Source organism: Poecilia mexicana, unplaced genomic scaffold, assembly GCF_051168715.1.
Source record: "Poecilia mexicana isolate PSO_F unplaced genomic scaffold, ASM5116871v1 scaffold_9, whole genome shotgun sequence".
Taxonomy (NCBI): domain Eukaryota; kingdom Metazoa; phylum Chordata; class Actinopteri; order Cyprinodontiformes; family Poeciliidae; genus Poecilia; species Poecilia mexicana.
Window position 1 is genome coordinate 21308612 of NW_028263378.1, and position 18080 is coordinate 21326691.

Consider the following 18080-nt stretch of genomic DNA (forward strand, 5'->3'; position numbering starts at 1 on the left):
TGGGAGTTGCTTTGTTTTTAAATTAAGCACCAGTGCGTGTGTTGGAAAATACGGTAGCATAAGTAATAAATACGCGCAGGCCAAATCAACCTTAGATTTGTGATTTCATTAACACCTGCGCATGAGTTATTTTATTTTGAAGTTAGAACGCACACTTCCTTTTTCTTCCTTTCGGAGATTTTGTTTGCAAATCTTGAACAGGAGCAGACGTCAGCCTTTGGGTCCATTTCTACTTTTTAGGAAGACACCGCCCCACAAGTCTCACTACAAGAATGAACACTGAAGAAGGAGAGAGGGGGGGGGGGGAAGTTTCGTACAACATATTTGTTTATTGGTTTTCTTTGGACTTGCAGAAGAAGAAGAAAAAAAAAATCACTGAATTCTTATGCGTGTAAATCTATAAAGGTTTTCTGCGCCTGAAACAGTCTAAAAGCTTTCGGGCGGAGGAGGGTGGTTAATGTCTCAAAGCAGTATCTGCAGGTTCTGCCTCAGGAAAAGCGTCTCGGTCTGAAATCTGTTGTCAGAAATCCTCCCAGTTCGTACAGAGCTCCACGGCCTCTGCAGGGTAAAGTGCGCATGTAGCGCTTTGCAGCGGAAGGTTGACCTGAAAGGCAAAACAGCGGAGTAAACAACAAACAAACAAACAAAAAATGTATGACAAAACAGAAAATTAAGTGAGTCAAGCTCATTATGTCATACTTTTGGAATAAGTGGAGGGGTTAATTTCCTTTTGCAGAGTCCATCCCAGTTGAATCCATCAAACCACCTGAAGAAAAACAGAGTACCATCATCATCATCATCATCATCGGCAACACTGCCTTTCCAAGCAGAGCCCAGAATCTGTATTTAATGAAATCAATCCATGCTCTCACTTGTGTTTCTGAATGGCCTTGGCCCCGTTTCTCTGGCTGCTCAGTCTCTCTGAAGGGTTGCCCCTGGGTGATGAAAAGCAAAACAAAAATAAACAAGCAATGAATTAATCACCCACTTCATGTCCTCAAGTGATGGAAACGGGATAAAGATGAAGAAACACTAAAATCCATCGAAATACAGTTTTTTTTTCTTATTAGAAAGTATTTATACCTGCAAAGCTTCTGTATGAAATCGCAGGCATCTTTGCGGAATGACTTTGGGAATTCAATCTGATCGACGCCATTAACAGTGGCGGTGAGAACCTTCAGCGGGTCAGAGCCATCAAACGGGAGCCTGGACAGAGAAACACCATCCGGTCGGGAACCTTTGATCTACAGTGATGCGCAAAAAGTATGCACACCCCTTGAATTTTCCCACATTATGTATGGTTACAACCATAAACTCGAATGCATTTTATATGGATTTTGAGTGGCAGATAAAATAGAGATGGACATTTCTAAGGTGGAAAGAAACCAATAAATGTTTTTTTTTTATTTATTTATTTTTTTTATTTGTGTTCAGCCCTTAGTCAGAGCTTCGCAGAACTACATTGAAATTACAGCCTTAAGGGGCATCTGCCAGCTTTTACATCAAACCCTGCTTGACAAATATGGCTACATTTCTTTGCTCTATTTCTTCTTGGCAAAACAGCTCAAACTTAGACTGGATGAAGAGTATCCATGTGCAGTTATCAAATCCAGGGATTTCAGGTTCTAACACATTAGTATATATTTTTCAGAACCCCTCCATTGTGCCTGTGACTGTTTTCTACAAATTATATAATGTTTTACAAGTTCAGCTTTAGTCCCATGTGACTAAAGAATGCTTTTCCTCGTGTTCCATAAGTTTTCTTTTTTGAATAACTAATGAACATCTTTGTGAGATGTTCAACGCTCTGGATGACGATTCAGAACACGTTCCAACTTTAAGTTTCTCCATTACTTTGGAGAAATTTATGTGCTATATTCACAGGTGTTCACGATGCCTTTCCTTCACTAATGTTCTCTAATCTACCATAAAAATGAACTCCTACTTACTAATTTACCAATTCCCAGTTCCCTAGATTTTATTTACACTAATCAGAGTAAACGAGCTCATGACAAATTCATAACCTTTTCAGATTTCTCTTTGTATCACAATAAATCTCAACAAAGCATGCACAGTTTGTGGTTGTAGTCTGAATGTGAAAAACCCCCAAGATGTCATGTCTCTTGACAAGACTTTTTACTTTAAGATCATCCCCAACAACACTTTAACAAATAATGGCTCCTCAAACGTTAAAAGCTTACCTACCGCTGAGAAGCTCAAACACAAAAACACCCAGAGACCAGAGATCTGCGGATGTACTGTGGCCTTTGCTCAGGATGATTTCAGGCGCCATGTAGCCCGGAGTGCCGCAGAACGTCCACGTCTTCTTACCCACCTCAACCCGCTTCAGACATCTGGAGCCAATCTACGGTACACATCCACGCGGTCAGCATTACCACGGTAAAACGCTGAGCTTGAATCAGTTGGTAGTTACCAGTTTGCCATAACCCTGCTCATCCAGAACGACGTTTTCGGGCTTGACATCTCTATATACGACTCCTCGACAGTGAAGAAAACTCAAGGCCTCGACAACACAAGCTGTGTAGAACTTGGTGCTGCCGTCGTCTATGGATCCTCTGAAAAATAAAGGAGGAGTTATCAGTCTGAGAAAATCAATAAAAGCAGCTGTCACTGACCAAAGCAGAATACATTACAACCAGCAACAAAAGGTGACGTGACAAAAGCCAAAACAATCTGTGGTTTTTGTTTCATTGTAATAAAGTCTGAATGAAAACAGTGAGCCTGGCATTGATTATTTTCAGTGCACATTATAAAATGTGACCTCGCTGCAGCTTCACATACTCACTTCTCTTTGAGGAGGCGAGACAAATTCCCACCCAGACAAGCTTCTGTCAAACTATAAAGATGGTCAGCATCTCTGAACGTCTTGTACAGTCTGTAGTCAAAACATAAAGAAAATTGTTAACGTCACCATTCTACACGAATGTTTCCCCCTTTTTCGTACTGTAACCACTTTAATGGACTTGTATTTATTGTATTTAAGAGGGGGTTTATTTGGTAGACAAATAAAAGTGATGCATAATTACCTGAAGGAAAATTATACTTTGTATTATTTTAGTGTTAGACTTGGTGTTATTTTGTGTCAATTAGCCACTTTCCCTCAGCTTGTTAGTTTGTTACTCACGCATCTACTCTTCATTCTCTCAATTAATCTCATAGTTATCTTGTTGCTGAATCATCTTCTTGTCATTTAAGGGTCAGTCTGCTGAATCACCTCCTTGTCAGATCTTCCTTTGTTGTGCACATCCATGCTAACTTTCTTGTACTCCTGTTTCTTAATTGTTCCTGTAGGGCGTCCCCCAGCTCTCCTTGTGCTTGTCTCTTGTTTTGTGAGTTTCGTTCCAATAAATGATCATCTCCATTAATCTGACTCTGCCTTTTTCCTGTCTGTGCACAACTTCTATTTGTGCTGTGATGAGCTTCTCCAGAGCAACCAAGGCCTTTACAGCTGTTTCTCTTCCTGAACAGCCAGTCAGTTTGGGTGGGTTGTCATGTCTTGGTAGGTATACAGTTGTCCCACACTCTTTTGACATTCAGGTGCTCAAACAGTGCACCTCTCTGCTGTGTTCTTTGGTTTTCGTGATGCCTTTTGTGTAATATTGTTCTCTAATAAACATTTGAGGCCTTCAAAGTAGTGGTTTAAAAAAACAAATGCCACACTGAGATTTTTACACCTACAAAAAGCTTGAAACCCACTTTTTCAAACGTTGCTACAATTATGTGTTATTTGAGTTGGTCTCTCCAAAAAATATAAAAAATAAAAAATCCCAACATATTAAGATTTATGGTTGTGGCATAACAAAGTGTGAAAACGTTTAAAGGGTGTAAATACTTTCGCAATTTTTTGAAACGAGTTGCTGAATGGGTGATACCTGACAATAAATGGACAGCGGGCCTCCATCAGGATGCTGCGCTCTCTCAGAATGTGCTCTCGCTGACCGCTGTTGAGAATCAGCTTCTTCTTGAGGACCCTCATGGCAAAAACACACCTGGTGTTGCTCTTTAGTTGCACCTGAAAGCAATGGAGGGGGCGGGAGGGGGCGGAAAAAAATCAATAGCCTTGTGGAAAGAAAGAATCTCAATGAGGCAGGAGCTCTGGGATCGGTGCGATTGTGAGCGAGAGATCAACTCTTTACCAAATCCACGTGACTAAACTCCCCGAGTCCCAGGGTACGAATAATCTGGAAATCGCTTAAGGTGGAAGCTGCCAGGGAGGCAGGATCCTCCTTTGGCCTGAGGAGGAAAATACAGATGAAATTGTGTTTTTCTATGGATGTAAAATAAGGTGCTACTGCGTTGCTCCTCACTCGACTTTTGATTCATTGCTCTGCTGCAGCTGTGGAGGGCTGTCAGATCCTGAACCTTCGATAACATCTCTAAAGGTCCTGAAACACAAGCAAGTAGTGAATATTCCTCATTTTTCTGGACAAAAAGAATCAGAGTATGTATGCAACACATAAGAGCATAGAAACTGAATCAGATACTCTCCAAATGCATATTATTTAATCTGCCCAGATTGTCACCTTACCTTCTGTCTATTACCAAGCATGTCACTTCTCCAATAGCCATCACATTTACAGGCTGGATGGTTTCTCTGAGAGCAGAGAGAAATAAAGAAAATCATAAGAATATAATTAACACATAAGAATCAGACATGCATTCATCAACTGCAGGAAAGTACTTCATTTTTAGGCTGTGAGGTCATTTTTAAAACCAAGAACTGGCTGCACAGATTAGAATTTATTCTTTATATTCTACACAGATTCAAAGATTGTAGAGAAACTCAGATATGAACACAAAATCTATAAACAAGAAGCATCGATGGTTAGGGCAGGGCTTTTTATTTTCCTATTAGTGGTTATGACTGAGAGCTGCAGGAAGTTTATCTTCCAAGCAGTAATGATCGGTTTGACAACACCCACTGGATTGACCAATACTCTAAACAACAGAAACATTCAGAAAGTCAGTAAAGAACCAAGAAAGAAAGCTGTAAATTCACAAATATATTAAATCTTCCAGAGACAGTACAAATCAACTGAAGATGCAAAGATCCTTGCTTTTTAACATATGTAGATAAGTAAAAATTATTCAGATGTGCTACCCCAGCCTCAAAGATCCAGACTGTTCCACAGATTAAAGAAAATTGGTTAGAATGAACAGGAACGATTTGGAGACCGTTACCATCTGTGCCTATCATGACGGCGAAACAGTTGGAGCCCCAACGCTCAAAGTGGAGAAAGTTTTACATACAGCTGTCAGCGTTAACAGGTCCAACAGAGAAACATTTCTGGATGAAGATGGCACATGGCAGGAAAAATGCTTGAAGTCAATGTGAAGTCAATTTCTAGTGCAAATATCTTAGTACACCTGAAGTAAGACAAAACTAACTTACAAGTAGCTTTTCAGCAAGAAACAGGAGCTTGTTTTAAGTGAATAATTCTTTAATATGGATGACAAAGTCCTAGTTCCAATGGCAGATTATCTCACATATAACATGGGAAAAATATCTTGTCATAGGTAAAAATGGAACAAGTACTTTTTTCATCAATATTAAAGGAATTATTTACTCAAAACAACAATAGTAAGATTTTGTGTTTTTGAGGTGAAACATTAAGACTAACCTGCCTGGCACAAACGGTGATGTACAAAGTTTCTTAAATTCCTCTTTTCCTCACCCTGATGCTCAGTTTGAACTTCAGCAAATGTTAATCCCATGTGATTGGCAGATTTGTGCCAATAGGTTGTGTCATTGTAACAAAGTGGGACATGTGTGTATACATATTTAATTAATTCTCTTTATATAGTGATATCTTTGACGCTCACTAACTCTGTTTCTTACCCACAAAGAGCTTTTTCTCCAAACCACTGTCTCTCTGAGAGCTCGGCCAAAACGATCTGCTCCTGACGGCCTGGCTTCTTCTCTGTCACACTCACCTAAAGAAAAAAATGGTGATGAACACTGCAGAAAAGAGGCACCATTTATTTTCCCTATCATAAAATAATTACTATTGCTGCTCTGACATTTGGACTCGGTCTGAGCCCATTTCTCTGAAAGACAAGCTGCTGTTAGAGAACATTTAACTTTACCTGGCCTTTGCTAATGATGTAAAAGGTGTCTCCGACAGCTCCCTGTCGAAAGACGTAGTCACCATCTGAGTAATTTGTCTACAGCAGAAGGAATTTTTTTAAAAAGCAAGAAAAGAAAAGAGCAGTGAATGTCTTCACTTTTCCACAGACGAGACACAAAGGAAGATTGAAGCTGAAAATGTTACCAAATTCTGTTTAAAAAAAAAAAAGAAAGAAAAAATCAATCTGTACCTCTTGCACCTGATCAAACAGTTTACTGATGACATCATCTGGCAACGACTGAAGAAAGGGAATGCTGCACAGACACACACACAAAAAAGACCTAATAACATTTTTCTTATGTATAAAAATAAGTTTTTACTTTCACAAAAAAAAGAAGAAAAATCCTAATCTATATTTCAATGATTTCTTACAAACAAAACAACAATAGAGATCCGGGAGTACAGAATAAACAGAAGCAGCAGACAATATTTAGAGTTTCGGGGGTCTGACGTTCACCTTCTCAGCAGCTCCACTGAATGAGAAAGGCGGCTGAGGCCACACTGTGTGAGAACAGAGTGGTAACTCTTGCGGTCGATAGCCCACAGCTTGCTGTCTGTTTGTGCTGCAGATCAAAAGACAAAGGCAAGAGGAAATGATAAAGGTTGTGTCAGTGACACGGGCGCTCTGATATAAACACTGTAGACAATAGCAGAGACTCACGCCGCCCGCAGCCCGTTGTGGCTGAAGAGCAAAGCTTCGGCTGTGCACTCAGACAGCTTAGGTCAGGGCTGCATTAAAGATGTCTCCCTTTTTCCTCGTACAGAGGACACTGAAGATAAATCTAATCTAATTCCCTCCACCATAAATACCCCCTTTCTTTATAATAGAGTTTGAAAGAGGTGTAAATTAATAATGACCCGTATTGATTGGTTCACGGAAGCTTCCTGCAAACGGAAGTAGATGTCCTCGAGACGCTCTAATTACATCCAATATCTAATCAGATGGTTCTGCCCTGATATCTTAATTTCCCCGTTCGAATATTCTCTCTGTGCTCCTAATTTATCACCACATGACATCTCATTGGTGGCTACTGCTTTTTATTTCAGATCTACTTCGTTCAAGTCACACGGGTCTTTCTTGGCGCAAGTCTTTATGCTGTTGTCTCCCATAGGAAGCTTTGCAAACATTTAGACCTCTAGCTTTTTCATATTTTGTCGTAATGCAGCTACAAATTATAACATATTTTGTGTGATAGACAAACACAAATTAGCACAGAATTGTAAAGTTTTAAGATAAAAGACACATGAATTTCACTTTTTCCTTTTTTTTTTTTTTTACCAGTAAAAAGATCAATTATTTTCATGAATCTAAAGCTTCTCCTCATGGCACATTTAAGCAACCACCTTCTCCATTATTATGCCTGAAATTCAGCAAAAGGGAAGAATGAGAAAAAAAAATATCAAAGGTTGAGCTTATTGCCTACACTTAAAGCACTATGGATGGTGCACTCCACATGTGCTAAAAGGAGTCCATCACCAGAGCCATTCCAGCCTAAAACAGCATCTCAATGCACAACATGTTGCAGCAAGAACAGACGTCCCCACTCCATAGTCCAAATTTCTACAGAAGTGTTTGTTCAAAGATCCATAAACGATCGTGGGTTCCTAAAACACTTGAAAGCTGAATGGTTATAATATCACTTTACACCAATCTGATAGTTGAATAACCTAAAAACTGATTAAAAATAATAAAATTTGTTGTTGAGCTCTTAAGAGTTTTTGAATTGAAAATTATGCTCATTTTGTCAATAAAGTGCGATTAAATACAGACCCTGCAATTAACTCGATTAAACATTTTAATCAAGTCCCACCACTAATACTGTAATAATAATACCTGAGCAGGGTGTACCATGCACAGGTTTTCCCACTATTTTACGTCCGTTACAGAAAAATCCCAATAAAATACTTTAAAGTTTCTGGTTGTAATGGAACAAAATACAAAAAAAAAAAAAAATACATATGTTTACTAATGCTATTGAATTGTCATTGTATATCTGTTTGACTTGGATCACCTGCTCCTGTATCACCACACCGAAGCCTCACTGGCAGCGTCAAACACAAAGCGAAACTATTTTCAGGTCAGGAAGGAGATGAGCACGGTGGGCCCTGAGCGAATCCAAAGGGAAAGGATGACAATAATGGGCAGGGAACAAAGGAGGACAGGCTGTCACCGTGAGTTCAGGATTGTTACCAGGGAGCAGACAGATAGCTGAGAGTGGTAAATTGGAATGGCTGGCTGCTCTCAAGATAAAGAAAGCAGCTGAAAGAGAGAATTAGATGCTCAGCGATGGCAAATAAAGTGATGTTTCTTCCATTTACACTGATCCCAGCCGCTTCCACAGCCTGTTTACCCGCAGCTAATATTTATTTATTTGTGAAACCAGGCCAGATATCTGTGGTGACAGCCGAGAAAGTTTTTTCCCACAGGGGCTGAGATCGGATGAGGGGAAGAAATGAAAGAGCAATGTTTGTGTTAAAAGGATTTGTCCACTTTTTTTTTTTTTTAAAACATGGGAGCTAAATGATATTTTCAGAGCGCCTATTTTTTGTAAATGTTCTGACTAATGCATGCTTGTTGGGAGAACACCGCTGGCTTATGAAGCAAACTATTGCATGTTTGAAATTCCCCCCATCTCTGAAAAAAAGAAAAAAGAAACATGTGAATGCGCAGGGCTGTCTATGATTTCAAAAGCGTCTTTGATTTTAAATTCCACAGCCGTCCTCCGTCTCACACCGCACAAGAGCTCTGTATTCTTGTGATCTTCACAATAATTATTTATTTTTCCGTCCAAGTCAAAATGAATGAAATAGGGCCCCCCCTCATCAGTTTTCCCCTGTGACATTCCTCGAGTGATAATTGTATTTCGTTGTAAAAAGACGTCAACATAACGCTTACCTGAGACAGAGTAGGTGTGGGTGGAGTTGTAGAGGAGCGCCACCTCTCCAAACATGTCCTCCGGCTCAAAGGTGAGCACCTTCTGTCCATCTTTTGTCACGTCCAGTCTTCCTTCTGCCAAGAAAATAGACAAATTGAAACATCATATGAACATCTTCGCAGTTTTTCATGTTAGCAAAACATAAAAAATATTACCATTGAGGTTTTAAATGACAGACCAACATAAAGTAGTGCACGATTGTGAAGTAGAAGAGAAAGGATATGTGGTTTTCAAAATTATTCATCACTGAAAAAGCTTAAAAGTTAATATTTGCTGCAGTTATGGCCATAAGGAAGTATTTTAGGGTATGTCTCTGCCAGAGCTGTACAGCCTTTGTGAAACATCTTAATCATATGTAAAAATCAGTTTTAATGATTTTTACAAATTCTCAATTGAATTTGGGTCTAGACTTTGACTAGGCCACTCCTACACATGAGCATACTTTGATCTAAACTAAACAATCGCATTGTAGCTCTGAGTTTAATGCCATTGTCCTGCTGGAAGCTGAACTTTTGCACCACTCCGTTTTCACAGTTCATGGGATATAAGTGTTATGTAAGGTACAGACATTTAAATGCTTGCTGTGTACTTTTGTGTCAAATGATGTGGTGTGTTTGAGGGTGAGAGGTTCAGTGTAGACACAGCTCATTCTGTAGAATAAAGCAGGGAGATGGCACCTTGCAAACAGTTTCACCTCTTCAAGGAACCATTAGCCATTTTTTCTGCTACCTCCTTAGATTTCAACCCAGAATAACAGCATAGATCCCTTTCATTTTCATAACTGTGCTTCAGAGTGGCATGCAATCGTGTCCAATCAAATCAACAGCCCGAGCCAGAACGCAACAGAATGGAAATTTTAAGAGAAGAATGTAATCACATTTGCAACGGAGCACCTACAATCCAGGCTAAGTCCTGATAAACAACTTGAAGTGAGATGAATGTTGTTGATCTTAAGAAGACAATGACTTACCTTCCAAAACAAAAGCCTGATCCCCGGTGGTGCCCTCCTGGAAAACAAAGCAGCCCTGATTGATGGTTGCTCGGCGCATGCAGGCAGTGACTGCCTTGATTTCTTCTTCATCAAGGTTCTTCAACAAGTCATTTTTCAAAAGCGCCGCCTGGATCAGCCTTCGAGATCTGAAGATATAAAGACATGACGCATATGTCACACTGTTGGTCATTTATCACCTTGAACGCAGTCTGCTGAAAGCTTGCAAGACGTCTTGAAGGGATACTTGTTGATTAGCAGTCAACGAGAGCGAGAGTTTTCACTCAGAGCTGGTATGATCTGAGAGAACAGCGCGTGCTCTTACTCCTGGCTTTTGTCACAGCTTCTGTGTGAAACCACTGCGATTGTCATAGGGTCTGGACTGAAGGGCTCTGAAATGACTGTCTGCCTTTTTGCACTCCGGTTGTCCTCAATTTGAGCTGCAGAAGCTACAGTAGGAGAAAAACAACACGCACACACACAGCATGTCAGGATTCTAGGTCAGGTTAAAGCTTGTGGCACTTGTTGCCCCTCCCAAGATATCACACATTAAAAAGCATCAAACCCTGTACACCTGCTACGACTGCGGAGGGTGCAGGGAGGGAGAGGGCAGTTCTGTAGCGGTCTAGTTCTTCTTGCAGCCTACGGATGAGTTCGTCCTTTGTGTCCAACTCCAGCTCTAACTCATCTATTAGTGTGTCCCTCTGACGGAGCTCCTCAATCTTGAGCTGCAGTGCAAACTGGAGGTCCCGAAGTGTACCCATCACCTGCATATGTTTAGATAGATAGATAGATAGATAGATAGATAGATAGATAGATAGATAGATAGATAGATAGATAGATAGATAGATAGATAGATAGATAGATAGATAGATAGATAGATAGATAGATAGATTTAGTTGTGTTTTTCTATCCTCGTATTTTACTCAAAGAAAATAGAAGACAACAAGAAATGAAACTGCAATGACTCTACAGACACTTGAACAAACATAACAAAATGCAGTAAAATCAATGCACATACGCGATTTCTGGCCAAACACACAATCCGATCTCTTACCCTATCGATGCAGGGGTGATTGTCTCACTTGTCTCCTGCGGGTCTGTGCATGTCTGCCAGCGGGCAGTCCGTGCGACAGGTGCACATCTCTTCTGCAAGAAAGCGCCCAACTGAAGGATGCTCCGCTCCTCTCTCCCGCTGGCCGCGGCTGCACAGACGGCGCAGCCAGCCAATCACATGACCCACGCCGTCCGGGAGAGGGAGGGGGTAATGACAAATGCATGGACTGGATCCGAACTGGGTCAATGGGTCCTTGGAGAGTGGTTGAAGGAGCCCATGGGAGGATCCGCCAAACTGAGCGAAAAACATTAATCATTTCACTGGAAGAAAGAAAGGAAGAAGTGTGCGTCAGGTGTAGACTTTGTACTTCTTCTGTCAGTGTTTGTTCTGAGCGTTTTATGTATGATCTTTTACCTTTTTCTGTGAAATTGTGTATTCCGTGTCTTTCAGTAATTTAACTAATCATGAAACCAATGATTAACAGAATGCTCTCGATAAATGTGTTGACCCTTCACACACCTGATAAAGCCCCTTCTAGAAGAAAACCTTTTTGTTGTAGTGTTTTATTCTATGAGAAACTACAGAGACAGACAGACAGACAGACAGACAGACAGACAGATAGATAGATAGATAGATAGATAGATAGATAGATAGATAGATAGATAGATAGATAGATAGATAGATAGATAGATAGATAGATAGATAGATAGATAGATAGATAGATAGATAGATAGATAGATAGATAGATAGATAGATAGATAGATTTTTTTTCTGTAAAAAGCAGTCTAATTTATACTACAGTATAAATTGTAAAAACCGCGCCCACTGCTCAGAGCTATTTAAAAATTTCATGGATCAGGTAATGTTAACTCCTTGCAGACTGGTATCCTACTGTAAGACTTATATTTGAGACTATTCAACAGAGACCCATATCACATGTTGATCAATATTGCATTTGTAATTGAAAATTACAAATTTTCAATTGTAGAGAATTGTAGAGAATGTAGAGAATTGTACAAAATCACTTGTATGGATGTAAAGCATTTGCCACTTTCTCAAAGGAATGAGAAACTGCTTTTTATGTGCACAAGTGACCCAGTGATTTGAAGATGAACAAGTAGTTGTATTAATTTCAACTCTGTTCTGAGAAGTGCACCAAAGCGACCGAGAAAAACGTCAATAAACGTGTGTGGTGACATCTATTCAGAGAATGACTAAGTTTAACCAGAAGGCGGCGCTAGTGTCCGCCGAGAGCTGCTGCTGCTGCTGGAGAAGAAGATGGGCCACAGTTAAAGGGAGCAGCAGTTTTGTTACGAACTATCAAAAACCTTACTAAGAGCGTTTTAATATTTAAACTTTCAACATATTTCTGCTGCGTTTCGTTTGTTCGAGGTGTTAGAAAATGATCCTCACCGTGAAACCGCTTCAAGGAAAGGAGTGCAGTGTTCAGGTAACTTACACGCAGCTAATGCACACAATTGGCTAACCAGGTGAGCTAACTGCGGTGGTTCACTAACAGGCTGATGCTAATCCTACTGAAGTAAACCACAGATACGTTTTCAGTTAAATTTGCCTAAAATGCACTGCTTAGTGCAACTCGGTTGGTGGGTAAATAAAAAGTATCTCATGGTTAGCATGATGGCTAAACCGTTAGCGGTTTGTTGTAACATACTTTCTAGAAGCCTTTCTCTACAGGCCAATAGAGGAGATAAGAGGGTACACTGCACTCTTGAATACTTTTTTTAATTAAAGGACAGTTTCAGAGTCTGTAGCTGTAAATAGTTTAGTTTTCTTGCCACAATATAACTAACACCTAACAGCAAGACACCAGCATCTTGAAAAATTTGAGACCGATTACTCAAGAATGCGCATAGATGTTGTCTTGTTCCTCTCATATTTTAGGCGGATAATGCTGGAAATTAATGCACAACCAAGAAATAGACTAAATAACGAAATACTACTGCTGTTTTCATCACCAGGGCTAAGATTTTTGGAGAAGTCTTGGGTATGTCACCAAAAAAATAATACTCAGATATGGACAATTAATATCTCAATAAGATAATTTGTTTAGGTTGAAATTAGGACAGCTACAACTTGTGGGGAATGTTGGTGTTCTTTAATTTACATTAAACCTTTGAAAGAAACATTAAAAACAGCCTAATTAAAAAATGTGAGTGGACAATTGTAGTTCAAAAAGCCATCTTGAAGTGTTCTGCCATTTTAATGTTTAGAATGAGTATCCCTTTATTCAGTCCAAAGCTCAGGGTGGATATATTTTCACATCTAAAAAGAGCAACAGAGAATATGCTTCCTCAAAAGTAAAAAAAAAACATGAAAATGAACTATAAATTATGTCAATGTTGGAACATAATTTTAACCTTTCATAGGCTAATAAGGCATGTACTCATTTGAACTTTTATTTATTTGACACTTTAAAATATTAACTGTGCTGTGACGTAAAAATTGTAACCTATCTTCTGGTAAATCAAACACAATTTTGTTGGACTAAAAACTTTAGAAATAAGTTCCAACCATGTGGCTGATAGGAAGGTTGAACATTTAAAATAAATGTCAAAGAATATTCTTTGTACATTTCTTTTACACTATCACCAGGAATTTACAAAACTGCAACCAGCAACAGTGAAAGAAAAGCAGTTTGTCTTTAGCAGTACAGCATAGACAATGGCATTATCACCAATCAAGAGATTGGGGTACAAATTAGAGTTGATGGTAATATTTTTAGCGTCTTCCAAATCGTATGATATGGATGGGGGTGTTTTTGTTCTACCTTGAATAAATGTCTCTGTAGCGTCGCAAATGTGCAACTACATTTAATGAACCAGGAATTAGTTGGTAGTTTTAGCACCCAAAAAGAGATGGCAGAACTTTGAACTGCACTAATTGTGAAAAGAGCAGAGATGCACGAATCAATCGGTCAACCAGTGGTTAGAATCGCCCAATTTTCTTTTGATTTGCTCCGTTCAGAGAATGATTTTACTAAGATTAAAAAAAAACCTCAATTTCCAGTCTTTAAATGCATCAAGCGAGATACTTTAAACTTTTATTTTAGTTGAAGTAAATCTGCTAACAGTTACTTCCATGGACTTTAATTGGGCATAATTTTGTAATTTCTTCATTTTCGGTTTTACTCGAAGCTATTACCTCTGTTGGAATTGGCAAACATTTTCCTATTTTTCTTTTTGAACATCGGATTTGGCAGGTCATATGTCGAACAACACCGTGACTCCGTGTTGACCCTAGACGACCTGAGTGGAGAGCTCAAGCAAAGATGATTTTTGAGCAACAGAAGCTCTTTGGTCCAGAATATCTTCTGATTCTTATTAAACATTTGACAACTGATTAATGTTTGCACATCAGGCTTTCTAATTACTAACTTGAGAAGGCTGCCATATGCCGTCTCTTTCGAAGGAATTTATTTGCCGTATTGTTTGCTCCAAGCTGCCATTGTGACTGCAGCCAGAATCAGTTCCAGATGTCACATTTGTCTTGTGTTCACAGCAGCAGTTATTTCTGAAAAATGTGCAAAGGCTGTAAATCAGCCTTGTGAACATTTTTGTGTAATGTCATAATTATACCAGTTATTTATTTATTATGTTTTTAACAAAACAAGTCAGAATCACAAGCACTGTCAAAAGCAGATAACGGTCACTTATATTTTCACAAACCAACACTGCTGAAATTACGTGCTGCTAGTTTAGTCTGTGACCTCATAAAAAAAGGCAAAATATGAATTTTGTTAAGGAAGTTTATTACTAGTTAATGTCTCCCATTAATGTTTTTGTTAGATGTCCAGTTTGCACAAAGATTTTGGCTATAAGCTACAAGATGTTGTGACTAAAGGTTATTGTTTAATAACAAATTTTTACTTTTTTTTTAAAGAATAATATCCAGATTTTCTACATCAGAGCCATAAATTCAGACTTTTTTATTTGCATACAGCCAAATGGTTTGCATGACCGAATCCAGCAAATTACTGTATTTGACATCCTCTTAATTTGTAGCATTTCGTAGTTATCTTACTGCTGAGTTGCTTGATGTTTTCCTTCATCCCCGTCGTCTTCTATGCTTTCAGCCTTCGCCTCCAAGTAGTGGCTCCTCCACAAAAACCCGGTGTTAAAAATCGGTGGCAGTGAAAGCATTCCCGTCTCCTCACATTTGCAAAATTGCTCTTGAACACACTGCAGAAAAGACGGCCAGCTGTAAAATTGCCTGCAGATGAGATCATAACTTTCCAGTGATGCGTTTCTCAGCGAGATGGGAAAAGCCAGTTTCTGATGCATCGCATCATTTGGATGTTTTGCTGCGTTTGTGCGGCTCATTCCGCATGTTTTGGAGTAATGCAGCTGGAGACGCATGATGTTTTGGTGGATGGTAGGCCTCGGTCTTTTCTCCATGAAATTTAATTTGAAGATGTAAAAAAGATCCAGAGAGGTAAAACAGTAGTAAGAATTCATTTGAATAAGATTCCAAAAATGAACATTAAAAATTAAACATTGCATTGTAATCCTTTATTTTGTGATGGCAACTCACCATTGTCAAAACAGAAGTGTGGTATTAATCATATTTGAACTTTTTTTTTTTTTTTTTTTTAAATCAGATGATAATCTTACTGTTATTATGCTGCATGTCCAGATAAATGAAATGCCTGTGTATCCTTACCCAAGCACAATTTTTCACTCACTTGTGAATCAGATAAATTTCAGCTATTTGGCTGTCACTCAATTGTTTGCCGTGAGATCATTATCTGGGTAACCGTCTGCAATGTGGAGGAGGACAAATAAGATACGATGGATCCGAAAGGGAATTGCGCGAAGCTGCGACCGAATCATTGTGCTGTTGATCCTGTAGGTCACCGAAGATGAGAAAGTCTCCACGGTGAAGGAGCTCGTGTCTGAACGACTGAACATCCCTGCAAACCAGCAGCGGTTACTCTACAAAGGGAAAGCGCTTGCAGGTAGACTTACCGACAAGCATCTCACAACTGATATACATCCAACCGTCCTTTTGTTTGAAGTTGTGGTAATGGATTGTCACGTTTCTCTCAGACGAGCACAGACTGAGCGATTACTCCATTGGGCCCGAGGCTAAATTGAATCTTGTTATCCGTCCCGTGGGGGAGAGGGCTGCAGCTCCGGGGATGGCAGGCGGCGGCGGCAGCAGCAGCAGCAGCAACCCGCAGGGAGGAGTGTGGCCGATTGTATCCACTATACTAGCCAGACACTTCAGTCCAGCAGATGCAGCTAAAGTTCACGAACAGCTTATGAAGGTACTAATATGCATCATGTAAAAAAAAAAAAAAAAAAAAAAAAAATCCACTTTCTAAAGCTGTGTCCCTTCAGCTCCTCGGCAAGTAGCAGAAAATAATCTAGAATTTTAATTGCTCGTGGCCATGACTTTGGCTTCACTTGCAGGATGCAAATGGAATATAAAGAAGATAAATGCTTTTCAAAACTTTAACGTATGATTCCATCTTACCTGGTAGTGCAAGATTAATTTAGATTTAGAGAAAAGTTATCATTAAAAGTTGATTTAAGGTGGTTTTTTTTCTTGTTTTAGCAGTATGCAGTGTAGATTGAAAATGGTTCCAAATGAGGAAAATGTTTATTTTAAATTATGTACTTTTATCAACATAATTTAAAGAAAAAAAAACATTTTAATATTCCATTTCAAAAATATTTGCCTTTTTTTTTCTCACACTTTTATCAACTACATTCTGGCTCAAAATTATTCATATTCTGGTCAGATTTAGGTTTAAAATTATTTTTATTCAACCAAGAAGAATGTTTCTGTTTCGCAGATGACATCCAGAAAGACAACAAAGCGATGCTAAGTCATATATTTTAATATAAAATCTTGAAGAACCATATCCATAGTCTCCAGTCTCTGGTTCGATTCCCAGCCAGAGGCCATTTCCAGCATGTCTTCCCCTTCTCTCTCTGCCCTTCTTCCTGTCCAACTGCTGATGAATAAAGAGCCAGAAAATGTTTTATAAATTAATAAAATAATGCCATGTTGAATATTTAGACCTTTCTTAGTAATCAATGACAATTCTTTAGGATTGCTGACAATTTTAAATGTTTCTACTTAATTTTTACCATTTTTCTTTTGTGATGATGATCTCCAAGCCTATTAGGTTGGAAAGTCTCCATCCCATCACTCTAATCTGAAGATGTTTTTTTTTATTTATTTATTTTTTTTAATGACATTTCCAATATCTTCAGGTACTGTATGTTATCATGTTGTCTTCTGTTTCTCCCTGTTACCTTGTCCCTCTTCTATTCCCTTAAGGATTATGAACGTTCTCTTCGACAGCTCAGCCTCGATGACATTGAGCGCTTGGCGGGGAGACTTCTTCACCCTGAAAGCGAGGTCATGGACGCCTCTTACATGGACTAATCATTCATAACTTAATTCTTCTGATGTTATTCTCAGTGCTTGAAGATACAGTGTTTAGACGGAGAGAAAGGAAAGAATCAGTTGAATCGTGTGCCTGATCTCCAGCTGAATGATCACATGGACAGCTGAATATCTCAGCTTTTTTTTTTTTTTTTTTTAGCCGCCCAGATAAAAAGGACTTGAATGAGAAGATGTGGTTCTTTTTTTCTCTGGCCTTCATCATTGATGGGTGTTAATGACTCACAGCCTGATCACACAAGATCTGAATACAATGGAATAATTTATGCTGTTATTTTCACATGATCTCTGGCTGCTACATTTCCTAGGGTGTACTAACTTCTACTGGAGGGTATTTATTATTGTCTTGAGTGATAACTTTTATCTTTTTCCAAGAATTGTGGACAACATGTCTTATCCCATAATAAGACATGTTGTAATGCCATTGTATGATTTGTAAATATATTTGTTTATATGTTTGCAAACATTAAAAGTGAAAAAATTTCTTTCACCTTAATTTATGGGCTGGTCTTTGT

At 38.9% G+C, this 18080-nt stretch overlaps 2 protein-coding genes across 2 annotated transcripts; one reads left to right on the plus strand and one right to left on the minus strand.

Annotated features, from left to right (window-relative positions):
• Positions 1 to 309: 309 nt before the first annotated feature.
• prkg1l (protein kinase cGMP-dependent 1, like) lies at positions 310 to 10837 on the minus strand. The gene is made up of 19 exons (XM_014982249.2): positions 10648 to 10837; positions 10399 to 10522; positions 10056 to 10222; positions 9046 to 9159; positions 6607 to 6712; positions 6340 to 6403; positions 6109 to 6186; positions 5861 to 5955; positions 4550 to 4615; positions 4329 to 4406; positions 4158 to 4254; positions 3894 to 4033; positions 2807 to 2896; positions 2435 to 2576; positions 2202 to 2365; positions 1084 to 1206; positions 873 to 935; positions 700 to 766; positions 310 to 604 (listed from the first exon to the last, which is right to left on the minus strand). Exons 1-19 carry the CDS (start codon positions 10835 to 10837, stop codon positions 521 to 523), a joined length of 2052 nt encoding a protein of 683 aa, XP_014837735.2. The 3' UTR covers positions 310 to 520.
• A 1539-nt stretch (positions 10838 to 12376) lies between these two features.
• ubl4a (ubiquitin like 4A) lies at positions 12377 to 18061 on the plus strand. Its single transcript, XM_014982278.2, has 4 exons — positions 12377 to 12580; positions 16000 to 16105; positions 16197 to 16417; positions 17440 to 18061. Exons 1-4 carry the CDS (start codon positions 12533 to 12535, stop codon positions 17545 to 17547), a joined length of 483 nt encoding a protein of 160 aa, XP_014837764.1. The 5' UTR covers positions 12377 to 12532; the 3' UTR covers positions 17548 to 18061.
• The last annotated feature ends 19 nt before the right edge of the window (positions 18062 to 18080 follow it).

What these genes read in the sequence shown, in the direction of transcription:
- prkg1l (XM_014982249.2), bottom strand. Translation starts at nt 10,837, where the DNA reads ATGGGTACACTTCGGGACCTCCAGTTTGCACTGCAGCTCAAGATTGAG. An exon ending in TCAGGCTTTTGTTTTGGAAG is followed by an intron (nt 9,160 to 10,055) that starts GTAAGTCATTGT and finishes TTTTCTTGGCAG; the next exon opens with AAGGAAGACTGGACGTGACA. An exon ending in AAGGCCATTCAGAAACACAA is followed by an intron (nt 767 to 872) that starts GTGAGAGCATGG and finishes GTTTTTCTTCAG; the next exon opens with GTGGTTTGATGGATTCAACT.
- ubl4a (XM_014982278.2), top strand. Translation starts at nt 12,533, where the DNA reads ATGATCCTCACCGTGAAACCGCTTCAAGGAAAGGAGTGCAGTGTTCAG. An exon ending in GAAAGGAGTGCAGTGTTCAG is followed by an intron (nt 12,581 to 15,999) that starts GTAACTTACACG and finishes TTGATCCTGTAG; the next exon opens with GTCACCGAAGATGAGAAAGT. An exon ending in CAAAGGGAAAGCGCTTGCAG is followed by an intron (nt 16,106 to 16,196) that starts GTAGACTTACCG and finishes CGTTTCTCTCAG; the next exon opens with ACGAGCACAGACTGAGCGAT.